The 12,842-nt window shown below is 41.6% G+C and overlaps 1 protein-coding gene across 4 annotated transcripts in view; it reads left to right on the top strand.

The window, feature by feature from the left end:
• LOC131968451 (semaphorin-3F-like) overlaps positions 1-12,842 on the top strand; it is a 78,959-nt gene that overhangs the window by 46,948 nt on the left and 19,169 nt on the right. For 2 of the 4 annotated variants that reach the window (XM_059329338.1, XM_059329337.1), the window contains exons 3-8: positions 3,821-3,981; positions 4,343-4,405; positions 4,861-4,980; positions 7,265-7,354; positions 9,058-9,151; positions 12,577-12,696. In XM_059329338.1, coding sequence (XP_059185321.1) covers positions 3,821-3,981; positions 4,343-4,405; positions 4,861-4,980; positions 7,265-7,354; positions 9,058-9,151; positions 12,577-12,696 — 648 coding nt within the window. The remainder of the gene's footprint in view (positions 1-3,820; positions 3,982-4,342; positions 4,406-4,860; positions 4,981-7,264; positions 7,355-9,057; positions 9,152-12,576; positions 12,697-12,842) is intronic. The other 2 variants (XM_059329341.1, XM_059329340.1) reach the window with 1 other exon arrangement.

The raw sequence follows: 12,842 nt of genomic DNA, 5'->3' as shown, positions 1-12,842 counted from the left end.
CAGCACAATAACATGTGCCCCTGCCTGAGGCGGAGGTTGACTTTGGGACTGAGCTGAGAGGCTGACAGAATAGGGAATGATGTCTGATGGCTCGAATGACTTCACAGTTTTTGTACCAGAACTCATGGTGAGAGGTTTCAAAAGCTTCATTCTTATGGTATGAGAAGGCCTAAAGGCATTTAGGCTTTAGCAAAGCTCCATATATAACATTTGTGAGGACTGTGATAATATACTTATCTCTCAATTTGGTCATGGTCCCTTTTTTTATTTTTTTTTTATTTTTAGGTAATGCAGTACTATATGTTTATTATGATTTTTGTTGACATTTTTAACACTTAACCATGGGAAAAAGTTCAATCATACCCCTTTAAGATTGGGCGATAATCCATCCATCCATTATCCTTAAACAATTATCCTAACTAGGGTCGCGGGGGGGCTGGAGCCTATGGGCAATGGACTAATATGGAAATGTATAAACTTAGAATCGAATTTATCAAGATATCATGATACACAATTACATCATCTAAACTGATAATAAACACTAGGGCTGGGCAATATGAATATATATATTATCAAACGATATAGAAATACAGACATTTTATTTCTATTGCAATGATGAAGAACCAGTGGCCGTGTGGCAATATTTACATTGGACAATTCTTTAAGTTGTGATCCTTTCTTGTGGAAGTGAAGCTCGAGAGAGCCATAGAGCTACTGGAGGTGGACCATCAGTTTGTGGCTTTAGCAACTCAAATTCAGCCAGTCTGACCCCAACGCCAAGGGTCACAGGGGGTTACTAGGTTTTAAAAAGATAGCTGATCCAGTGGAGAGTTGGGGTGGTCCGGGATTGAACCACCCAGCGCTGGTGTTTGCCCTGGCAGAATTAAAATTTCTACAGGGCTTAGACTGAATGTCTCTGTCCTTTGACTGTCTGCTGTATTCTCACTTTGGCTTTGCTTTTCTTTAAAATTACACAACACATTGCAATACTTTTCCACAGCTCTGATTTATTCTTTCATAATAAAAGACCAACACCATCATCTAACAGGCATTGCTCTCTGTGATGTAGTTTATATTACAATTAGATACGGAGGATAAGGTGTGAAGAAAGAGATTTCTCCAGAGTTCATTGCAGTGTTGAGTTTTTGTAGTGACGTAGAAATTTGGACATGCTGGGGAGCACATTCAGATTCCATATGCGTTATCGTATGATTATGAGATTACATTACGTAGGTGTTTGTTTCTTAATGTGTGGCTCTCTGTAGGGTGCGTTGTTGCTATGCACTGTTCACATTCCCTCTTCAGCTGACAGATGGTCCCATCCAGCTACTCTCTGACAACAAACACAGACTGAGGAGTTGCTGACAACCTGCTTCAGGAAGGGCTTCGACTGGCCTTCGGAATGTGTGTGTGCAATGCGTACTTATCCGGTGTGTTTCGCGCAGTCCACACACGCACATAAACACAGCAAGAGTGTATAGGGACTCATCATTCAACTTAAGTCTCCAACACAAATAATCACAGGGACCGACCACATGTTGCATCTTCTCTACCGTGGGCTCTGACAGCTGTCAATCACTCTGCTGACCTGTAAACAATCCTTTGGTGGGCACAGTTATTAAATCAAACTGTACAAATATAGCAAATCTAATGCTATTAATCGTTGCTTATTGACGTAACCCCATGTTAAATTTAGATCTGGCAGGAAAGACTGGTAATATCAGATTCCATAGGGAGTCTGTTTAAAAAGGTCTCTACATGGTGTTTATTTTAAGGCCCAATGGTGGACATGTTGATGGCTTTGCGTGCTTTGGTGTCCAGGCCTCTTCCTCAGAACCACCTAACAACCTCACAGGAATGTTTCTCAGTAACTTCAAACATACTGAACATGACTGTGCATACAGAGCTTGCAAAATATATGTGGTTCTTCATCAACTGCCCGAAACATTTTCAAGTCTTGAAATAATTCTTGTTTTTATAAGTTGAGGAAGTCCAATTGGCTTCATTGCACACTGCCTTCCTTTTATTATACACTGGCACACCTCGGCTCTGAAATGTCATTTGTAAACAGTGAAACAAAGCTAACTGTATTTGACAGTTTACCTTTGGTTTTCCTCCACCACATTTTTGGCTGCTAAATCAACACAAAAGAACTCGGGTTAACCTCAAAAGTGTGGTTCCCTGTTTCAGCTTTCTGTGGTCTGCTGGTTGTAGAATAAAGCTAAACCATGAAATGTGACTTTCCTGCTGTTTGAATAAAACTTCTGTGTTTGTCCAACAATATGTGAGGGCCACCCTCGAATGCCTCTCCCCTATAGACTCCTGAGGAGTGTGTTTGTCTACGGTGTGGCATGGGGCCTTTGCTGTCTTAGAGGTGGCCTCTCTGCCCTGCCTGTACGTGGTTAGTGAACCAAGAAGAACATATCAAACAAACACTCCAGCACAGAGCTATAGGAAGATTGGGTTACTCTTGACATGCAAGGACTAGTCGACTGCTTGCATTGCCAAAAACACACTCCTCTGACCTGGTGTCCAACCAGGGATGTAGCAGTGTTTTTACCTGAACTCATTTTATTCACCGACTATAAATAATAAACTTTATTAATATATAGAAAAACAAACAAAACATAAAAAACAAGCGGACATTTAAACTTCAAACAAAAAGCAGCTACTGCAGCTGTCTGCCTTGTTCAATTACAACTGTTTTGATAAATTTAATGTTACTGTTTGTCAGATCACAAATTAGACACAAATTAGCCTACCTGGAGGAGCTAGCTAGCTAGCTTGTCTGTCTTTGGAACTGCTGTCTGCTGTCCTCCGAGCAGTTTGGCTGCTTGTTAGCTGGATTGTTAGCTTGCTTGCTAATGCGTCATGCTACAGTCGGACAAGAGTGTGTGGTTGAAGCATTCAATGATAAAAATTTAACTCATTCAGCTGCTGGCTAGTTAGCTAGCTTGTTATGGGGCTAGCTTGTTACAATGGCTCAGAGAGAGAGAGAGGTCTACACATAGGGTCTACAGACATTTTACAGTATAGAGCACATTATTTTATTTGTTTATTTTTATCATGTGTAGATCTTTTAAAAGACATGTTCGACTTCCTATAGCTACCTAAGTAGATATGTCTCATGTTGTGTTGGTTTACCCTCTTGCCCTAAAATCAATATTCAAATACAGTAGTGGACATGACTGATATTATAGTTTATTTAGCTATTTACATTTTCTTTTTATTCTTAATTTCCCAGTTTTTATTTCTAGAATTGGTTGACAGTATTACCTTGTATGTGTACTGTATAAAAATGTTCAATATTCTTGAAGCAAAGTCATTTGTACAAGAAATGTGGTACAGAATCCATGCAAAGTCAATACAGAAAAAGGTCTATTTTTTTAACCCAGAACAAAAACTCACGATATTAGCTTCAATCATGAATGAATGTTTCCCGTCTAAAATCAGCATTGGTATCAGTCTCAAATATCCCATATAGGTCGGGGTCTATAAACATTATATCTACCTGTCAAACTACCATGTCTGTCTCTTTTGAGTTGCGACTAGTCACAGACAGCCATTGATGACTTAGATCCTCTGATCCACTCAGGCGGTATTAAGCCATCAACACAGTGTGACAGATACTCAGTAGCACTTGTCTCTAATGTGTGGTGTTAAGTTACAACAGTGTTGCTGGAAAACCATCAGATAACTCCACACGGGTATGCAGGAGTGGCATGAGGAATGTGTCAGTTGTGCATGCATGTATGTGTGCGTGAAAATGTGCATGTGCACCACAGCTGTCATTAATGGGTATATTTCTGTCTCCATTCAGAGCTGAGATCCACTGGTACTGCTCATCACTTTGCCTTCCTGCTCAACACGTCTGACTACCGGATCCTGCGTATGGATGAGGACCATGACCGCATGTATGTTGGCAGCAAGGACCACATCCTGTCCCTGGACCTTCATGACATCAACAAGGACCCGCATATCGTAAGACCATTTCCATGCTTCGCCTTTCCTAAGCTGTAGCCCCCGAATGAGCTGTTACACTGCGATTAAACAAGCGCCTTTACCTCAGCGCTACAGCAGCTGCCCCCAGGGCAAAATGTTCTATTCTATTGCCCCAGCAGCACCCATGTTGGTTAACTCACATCTAGTTTTTGCTGGAGTGCACTTTTTCTGGTGTCGGGTCATTAAAACACTGTAATTGGGTTATGGCAATCCCAAAAGGACTAATATTGGCCTGGGTGGATATGCCTTTTGCAGTTTTAGCCCCAAAATCTCATAAATGGCAGTGATGTATAACAAGTAGGATTGTATCTATAAAACGTCCTCTGTTCCCCCATCGCAGATCCACTGGCCAGTGTCCGAACGAAGACGGATGGAGTGCCTTGTGAGTGGGAAGGACGCCAATGTAAGTACGCCTGTTGACAGCACTCATAAGCTCAGCAGGGTCGTTCAGCCGAGGTGATTTCCATCAACTTGATAGGGCGAAAAAAGAAAATTCATTTTTCAAACGCAAAGTCTGAAAAGCACACAACTCTCTCCATTGTGCACATGTGAGGAACCTGTAAAAATCACCTGTGAGGTTCAGAATTGGCCCAGTAAAAGAGCTGGTTCCCTTCTGTCTCGCCAAGGAGACAGGAATGGCTTGGAGCAGAGTGAATCGCACCATCCGCCTCTCTGCCAGGCCAGGGTGGGGAGCACAACACCACTGGCAGATAGTTTAATAGATTGTCCAAATATATAGAGAAGCATAGTGTTACTGGTTTATTTTTATCCTCTTAGACTTATGCTTTCGGTAAATCTGCAGGAGGTGGACCAGTAAAATGGCTATGAATGGCTCTTTATTTGTCATTGTGTCTGCAGGAGGAGTGTGCAAACTTCATCCGTCTGATTGAACCATGGAACCGGACCCAGCTGTATGTCTGTGGGACAGGAGCTTACAATCCAGTCTGTACCTTTGTCAACCGGGGACGCAAACCTCAGGTTAGGATTTGAGAAATGTACAAATCTAGAAGGTGATATCTCGGTACATCAACTCAGCAAACATGAACAGCTTTCTCCATCTGCATCATGAATGGCATAGCTTGGCCTTGCCTTTTTTTTCTTCTACATCCACCTTACGCTAGGTTCCCTTTACGATTTCCCTCCATCATTAAGCCTGCTCGAGGTACCATGTCTCCGCGTCTGGCAAAGCAACCAGCACAGCTTCACCAGCGCACAGCTGTCATCCCCAGTGAGCTGTTAAAGCTACTCTGTTTAGTCTCAGCCTTTTAATGGGACCGCTTGAATTTCCTAAGCCAAGCCAGGCATCTCTACCTCGCGTTACTCCCCTTTAACACCTCACTCACCTTAAATATCACACTTGTTCCCTAATGATGACCGGGGGACTTTTTAAAAGGGGGTAAATAAAAAGTAAATTTCCCATTGGACTCTCCCTTGAGATATACAGTATGTAGCGGAGAAGTTGCAACAGCAAGCACAGCTTGCATGAGTCCCTGGTTGCATACGGCTTCTACATGACCCTTTACTAATGAAGGGCTTCCATCCATTCACTCACCTATCCATCCACCCCTTCATGCAACCAGGCCACCCGCCAGCCTCTACCATGTGAGACGTTGGGTAATTGGAAGTGGGAGCTCCCATTATGGGGTGCCAGTGGAATGTTCCAGTTCTAGTCCATTAATGAGAGGGCTGTTTTTTTCTCCGTCACACTGAACCGACAGGTCAGGCGTCCCTCCCATGACCACCTTTCTCAGCTGGGCTATAATTGCAAAAACATGAAATAATACACTTCACACAGATGCATGCACACACATATCTTGACACACTTAAGGAAATTTGTTATTATTAATTTGACAATCATAGATTGTTGTCATTTGATTTTACCACTGCAGGGTATATTCTTAACATCTCCAGTGCTTAAAGTAGGAGCCTTGTAGCTTTTGTAAACGGTAACAGCCAAATGTTTTGCTTTGGCAGTGGCTTTGAGGGGAATGTATGTAGCATACTGTGAGAGACTTTATTGACTCAACCACAGCATAGGGAACCATCTGGTCAAATAAAGCTACACACATTCCCTACACAATCCTGCACACATATATTCTCCTTATGCACTTGCTTTGTATTAAGTTCACTAGTTAATTTGTTTCTAGCAGTGTATTGAACAGTGTACATTTTGTGAACAAAAACTGACAAAATTATGAAATATGTCCAGAGACCTTTTTTTCCATGACAAAAACGAGTTGATGATGAGACGGCACCAACATCGTGGATAACAGTCGCAAAAAACATTCTCCACATTCTTCCACATTCACTGTAGGTTCTGAAAAATACAACAGAAACAGATTTTGCAAATAAATAACTTGTTTCTGGTCAGATCCATTCAGTCCACTGTGACACTCGGTTCTATTGTCTGTTTTAACTAAATTAATGTTGTTTAAGCCACTGACTGAAGGTTTAGGGGGCCGCTGATTGGCTAATTCTTGTCTCAATTGTGCTCTCATAAACAGAGAGTGGGGAAAGGGGGATGAAACTAACTGAAATGTCATATTTCCATCCAGTTTGGATCCAGGTATTGTAATGGTATTATAGTTTTGCCACTGGAGAACATATATATAATCTTCGCATAACAGTATTCAATTTTTTTGCCATTTTTATCTGAAATTGGGTAAAAATTTGCAACACATTTGGATGGAAATGATGGATGGAAAGAGTGAGTCCGTCTCATGTTGGGTGCTGCGAATCAGCTCTCATAATGGCCGGGTTGGTATGACTGACTTGCGTATCACTATGACCATAGCCAGGAGGACTTGGAGTTACTACAAAGCTGATTTCTTCAGATAATTATAAGATAAAACCTTATGTGAAGTAAGTTTGACTAAAATTACAAAACTATTGGTTTTGATAAGCATAGATTGATTGAAATCTTAATCTTGTGACTATAAAAGGACATTCAATACAGGACTAAGATTACATTAATAATGAAGAGAGAAAGCATTTATTAAAAGTTGACTTAAATGTACTGACTTTTCATCAATTAAAACTGGACTTACATAGTTTGAGTTGTTGACTATTACTATAGTGGATAAAAAATGACTAAAACTAATACACATTTTTATCTAAAGACTAAATCTAAAATAGGTGCCAATTGAAAACTGGTCTTGAAGTCAGGACAGATTTAATAGATGCAAGTGGAGGTCAGGAAGGTCCTTAATCCTTCATCATCAGTGGCGTAACATCTAGACTGTGTTGCTGTCTCCTGTTTTAGACGTCCATGTATCTGCAGATGGCCCAGGCCAGAGGAAGGGCTAGCCGCGCAGCTGAAGCCAGCGCGGTGCACGAGACACTTGGACTAAAGGTGCGATGTGGGCCCTGTCTGCACCGCAGCCCTGCATACTGCCTGGGTTTCGCGGTCACCAGCAGCATGCTCCCTCTCTTTGTGTCTGAGCGCATTTTGTCATCACCATCTTTTTCTCAGCCATCGCTTGTTTATCTCCGTAACATTTAGCATGCATCTTCTCCAGTCCGTGCACAATCACGAGTTTTGTGTAATGTGGGATTGTAATGTCATCTCATTTTGTTTCACTCATATTTTCTTTGTGTAAGCCTCATTGTCTGAGCACCCTTTTATACCCATCATTTGTGCTTTGCATTTGTGCTAAATGCCATATTTTGCATGAGAGCTGTGTTATCAAGTGGAAATGGCTTCTCAGGCTGCAAAAAACATTCTGTTGACTTTTGCTCGGCTCAAATTTAATTAAACAGGCTTTCACTGCTCTTCAATGCATGGCATATTCATTTTAATTTAACATATATTCAGCAGCAGCCATGAGCAACAGATAATCATTCATCCCGCTTATCAGAAACAATGCAGAATGTCCCACCCATCGGTCCTTCACCGCACCAAGCCCTCCACCTTCTGTAGGAATGTGGTGCAGTCTCTCCCACAGAGGCGGCAGGACTAGTCAGCATCTTACCCACTCCCACAGCAGGCTCTGTTAGCCCAGAGCAAACACCAGCCATCTGTAGCCAACTAGCTCTGTAGCAAAAGAAATAAAAGAGCCACATACTTGAACATGTCTCCACTGTTTAAGCTCTCCAAGCACTTTGAAACACACAGGGGGACTCTTGTAGGACATAAAGGCTTTAGGTGAAGTGGGGCACTTTGAAGAAACTTTTTTTTTTTCATGCCCGATTTTATTTTAAATATGCTTTTGTACGGTCATATTTTACAGCGGGGTTGTAAAAACATGTTCAGGGCACAGTTTCCCTCTGGTACACATAAATGTTTGTGACCTTTTTTTACACGTCAACATCTGGCATGGCTGGGAGTGAGCTGCCAGCACCTTCTTGTTTGCACGAGTGGTGATTTTAATCAAAGATGAGTAGGGATTTGCACAAGGGTGCGTGTATGATCCAATGAAGTAAGTTGGGCACAGTGCCATATTCTCTCCCCTTGCTTTAGTGCTGATGGACAATGACAGAGATGTCTCCATCTCTGCACCCGTTGGGAGTAAAAAAAGCGGGGATTGGATATGCTCTGGTCTGTGAGGCGGGGCTACAGGACATGTCATTGCATGCCACTGATTCATTTACCCCCACTCTCATACGCAAATTCCTGCCAATCACCTCCCAGTGCATGCGTGCAGGGATGCCATGAGCAGTAAGCATCAGTCATCCAGCCTCCATCCCAGCTTTGTTTTCACTGTGCTGGATTACAGGTGTCAGCAGTAGGCCTGCACAGCCGTAGCCACCGAGAAGCTCAGAGATGTTTGGCATGCAGCTTATTATGCTGAGAGAAGCAGCCCGGCTGCGACACATTGTTTCCCGCACTACAGCAGCGTAGAGAGGGATTAGAAATTCCCTGCTTTCCCCGCATGTATTTTTCTGTATGAACGCACGCTCATTATTCTAATACTTCATCTCCCATCAGGCCTATAGGTCCCACAGGAGTCAGAGGGAGCACATTCGCTGCCTCATTTTCCCTGCTCAAGGGAATCCCGGAGACAAGATGAAGAGTGCTGAATTTATTGCCGTCTCCATGTGATTTTTCCATTTCAGGAAGAAATCTTCCATTTGGAGCCGGGCAAAGTGGAATCTGGGAAGGGAAAGTGCTCCTACGACCCGAATCTCAACAGCGTGTCAGCTTTGATCAGTGAGTATGATCTGGGTTTGGTCATGTGAGGGCGTAGGCACGGGTACAGTCAGGCCCAGCGGCCTTCATAGCAACAGCAGTGTCATCCCATATGGATTGCTCATCTTTTATCCCCTGTTTCTTTATATGGCTTTCTCTTTGCTCACTATTTATATTTTTGGCAAACTTTGTTAACAGAAGATATTTATTGTCGGCCATTGAAGAAGAAGTCAAGAACTTTAGGCCAAGTGTCCTTTCCATTCTGCGCCTATTTCCCACAGTGAGCAGCTCAGTCTAATCAGCCTAATCATCATATCCTAAGGAATCTTTTCCTTGTTAGGGTGGAGATGGGCAGAATAATATGTGCCTATTAATATGTAAAGCCCTCACTGGGGAATTAGTGGCTACTTGGGATATGTTGGGAACGCTTTTCAGTCCTTTTATCACCGTTTGAAGAGTAAAATGATCTTTATTCCCATATTTACCAGGGCTCATGCAGTTTTATTTCCCACGGAGCCTGGGGTATTTGCACATGTTTTTATAGTCAAACAATCATGTCCGTATATACCATTATATTTACAGTCGGGTGAGAAATGAAAGGGAAAACCTGAATGAGCAAGTGGAGAAACATAATGAATGCAGACTCTTCCCTTAAGGGAGCATCAGGTCACTGAATGGTTTGATGGGTATGAAAGCAATGTGGAAAAAAAACATTAAATGAGGGAATATTTTTGGAAGAATAGTGTTCATACCTCCAGGTGGAAGAATCAATGCCAAGGAGCACTGAAGCTCTTGTGGAGGCGTGTGATGGCCAAACACCTTATAAAGACACTTATGTTAGTGTCATAATGTGGGTGTAACATTGAAGGAAAGTCATTGGACTAAATAAAGAAAATAAATTACATCTACTCATGGATGGATTACTGAATTGGCCTGCCAGGGACATGCCCAGCCCCCATCTTCATCTACAAAATGTCATTCAAAGATGCATATACCAGCCAGGAAGAAACTCAAATCGACCACAAAGAAATATAAAATGACTACAAGGGACATAAAGAAGACACAAGGACACCACAAAAATTACCCTAAAAAGGAGCAAAACAACCAAAAGACAAGCAAAATTAGTGACACAAAGAGACAAAGGGCAACTACAAAGAGACTCAAAATGACTACAGAAAGCCACAAGCCCACTACAGAGAGACACAAAGCAACTACAAAGGGACTAAAAATTACTAAAAAGAGACTACAAAAAGACACAATTTGACACAAAAATAGACACAAAACCGAGTCAGAGACACAGAAAAAGACTACAAAAAGAGGCAAAACAACCTCATACAAAAATATACAGATAATGACTACAAAGAGTCACAAATGTGTCTATATAAGAAAGGTGGAGGGGCCTTGTGCATGTCTGTCCCCGTGGGCCCATTGTCTCATAATCTGCACATGTATCTACTTTACTTTAGTAAGGAAGTGTATCCCCACTTTTATTCACTATCTTTATCCATCATGTTATTGTGAATATACATGTACCAAAGCTAAATTCAGCTTGTCGTCTGTTGTAGTATTAATGAAGGCAGTGTCCTCTGTCCCTTTACCCAAGGTCACTTAGCCAGGTCCAGACCACACAGTTGCCACCAGTGAAAGGCGATCTTCTCTCTGTGGGGTGAGACAGCGGGTGTAAATCACTGGCACTGCTTTCCCACATTAGCGCAGTGTCAGCTGACCAGTATGGAACCAGTGCTGTCATCCAAGATGGATTTATCTCCCACTTCCACCAGTTAGCATAATACAAGAGACACTGTAGTTTGTGTTGATAAGGATTAAGAACCCTGGACCACAACAATAGATTTAGCATTGAACACTGACTGCTGAGCTCTCCACCACATTAGACATCCCATCATCCGCAGACATTTTAATGATATATCATCAATCTTCATATGGCGCTGATGAGGACCATGACATTGAGTATAACGGTGGTAGGACAGTGTTTTTTTGTTTCCTCTACCTCCTGCTGTCTGCTTACTCCATCTCTGACAGTCCCACCTGCTCTCCAGTGGGCCCCTTACAGCAGCTGGAGGGCCAACACCTTGCCTTCCTGTGGCTTAACAAGGCTGTTGTATACATTTGTCAGTCTGCACACATGGATGTGCTCACATATTATGCGTTTGGGAAGTGCGTGTGAAGGTTGTTTCGGGAAGTTTGAGTACTGTTTTCAGTAACGCTTTATTTTACGTTTCCCTTGAATTCTTTCCTAGAAAGAACCATACAAAGAAAATAAACACCAAAGGATTTATTTTTGCTTTATGAAAAGAACAAGAAATGTTGCAGTGTTTCAGCTGGAAGGGGTTTAAAAGTGGTTTACAGTAAATAATTTGGGCCTGCTAATGAATTAAAAAAAACAAAAAAAAAAACAATGTATAAATCTGCTGTCACATAGGCCTACCGTAAAATGATCACATTAGCATGTCCAGCTAACTAGCTCAAGAGCTCAAGTCAATGGGCATGTCATCAACCAACTTGGCCTACATCATGTCAGGGGTCCCAGTTTATGTTAGCATTAATTACACTTTAGTCTATAGTACTTTCTTATGAAACCACATGCAGCTTTAGCATTCAGTCTTTTAGCATTAGCGCTATATCGTGAGCTGTATCGCCGGCTTGAACATGTCCAAGAATTTATTACTGGCTTCTCATTTTAAAATTAATTTGATGGAAACTTTTTTTAAAGTCTGGGGGGGACAGTCTTTTCAATGAACTTTTGTACTTTTAGCATTAGCATTAGCTTCCACTTGCTAGCTACAGATATTAAAATCTGCTGGTGACAGTCATTTGAGGGCTCAACCATAAGGATTGCAAGATTGTCTAGGGCAAATAAAATGGCATACTAGCCTTATAGATCTAGCAACTGTCATTCTAGCCTCTTGTTATTTGATAACCACAAATAAAGAAAATAATTTGTATTGGGGCAAGTAAAAACAGACTTTGGGCAGGACTCACTTGCCTGGTGAAGTGAAAAAACATACACCACCCTTGGTGGTAATATTCAAACTGAATTATGTACTATGGTAGAATAATGCTTGTCAAATACCTAATTGAACTCTTTTTCCATTTTCCCTGCAATTAGTAACAAATTACATGGTTCTTTCCAGAAACCTTTCTAAAAAGTTACAGTTGCTTTATCATTTCTTTTCTCGAAAATTTTCAGAAACTATCTTGAGTATTATTCACTTGCCATCCTTACCGCTTTTTGTCTAAATTAGATAAATGTGTAGTTGATTACGGTGTCTTACTGAGCTTCTGTATTGTGGAATGAAGAGTTCTGAGATGTTGGGCTCTAAATATAAATGTTGAAATAAAAGCCTTGGTGTTTTGTGCCAAGGGCGTCGCTGGAATGTCAGAGTCAAGGAATTTCACCAAACTCAACTGTTTTCTCTCTTTCTCAGATGGTGAACTGTATGCTGGGGTCTACGTTGACTTTATGGGAACAGACTCTGCCATTTTCCGTACTTTGGGGACAAAGACTGCCATGCGAACAGATCAGTATAACTCCAGATGGTTAAATGGTAAATATTCTATTTAGCCTATAAATTATATGCAATGCTTTCCTCCAGCCTGTGAAATATACAATTAAAACAGAGTTCCAAATGTACATCAAATGAGATAAAAAGATTCTGGTGTTTGCATGTGTTTAGAATCCCTCAAGAAGTGA

The sequence above is a fragment of the Centropristis striata genome, chromosome 3 (genome assembly GCF_030273125.1).
Source record: "Centropristis striata isolate RG_2023a ecotype Rhode Island chromosome 3, C.striata_1.0, whole genome shotgun sequence".
Taxonomy (NCBI): Eukaryota; Metazoa; Chordata; class Actinopteri; order Perciformes; family Serranidae; genus Centropristis; species Centropristis striata.
The sequence above is the reverse complement of the archived record's forward strand: the minus strand, read 5'-3'. Positions and strand labels throughout refer to the sequence as shown.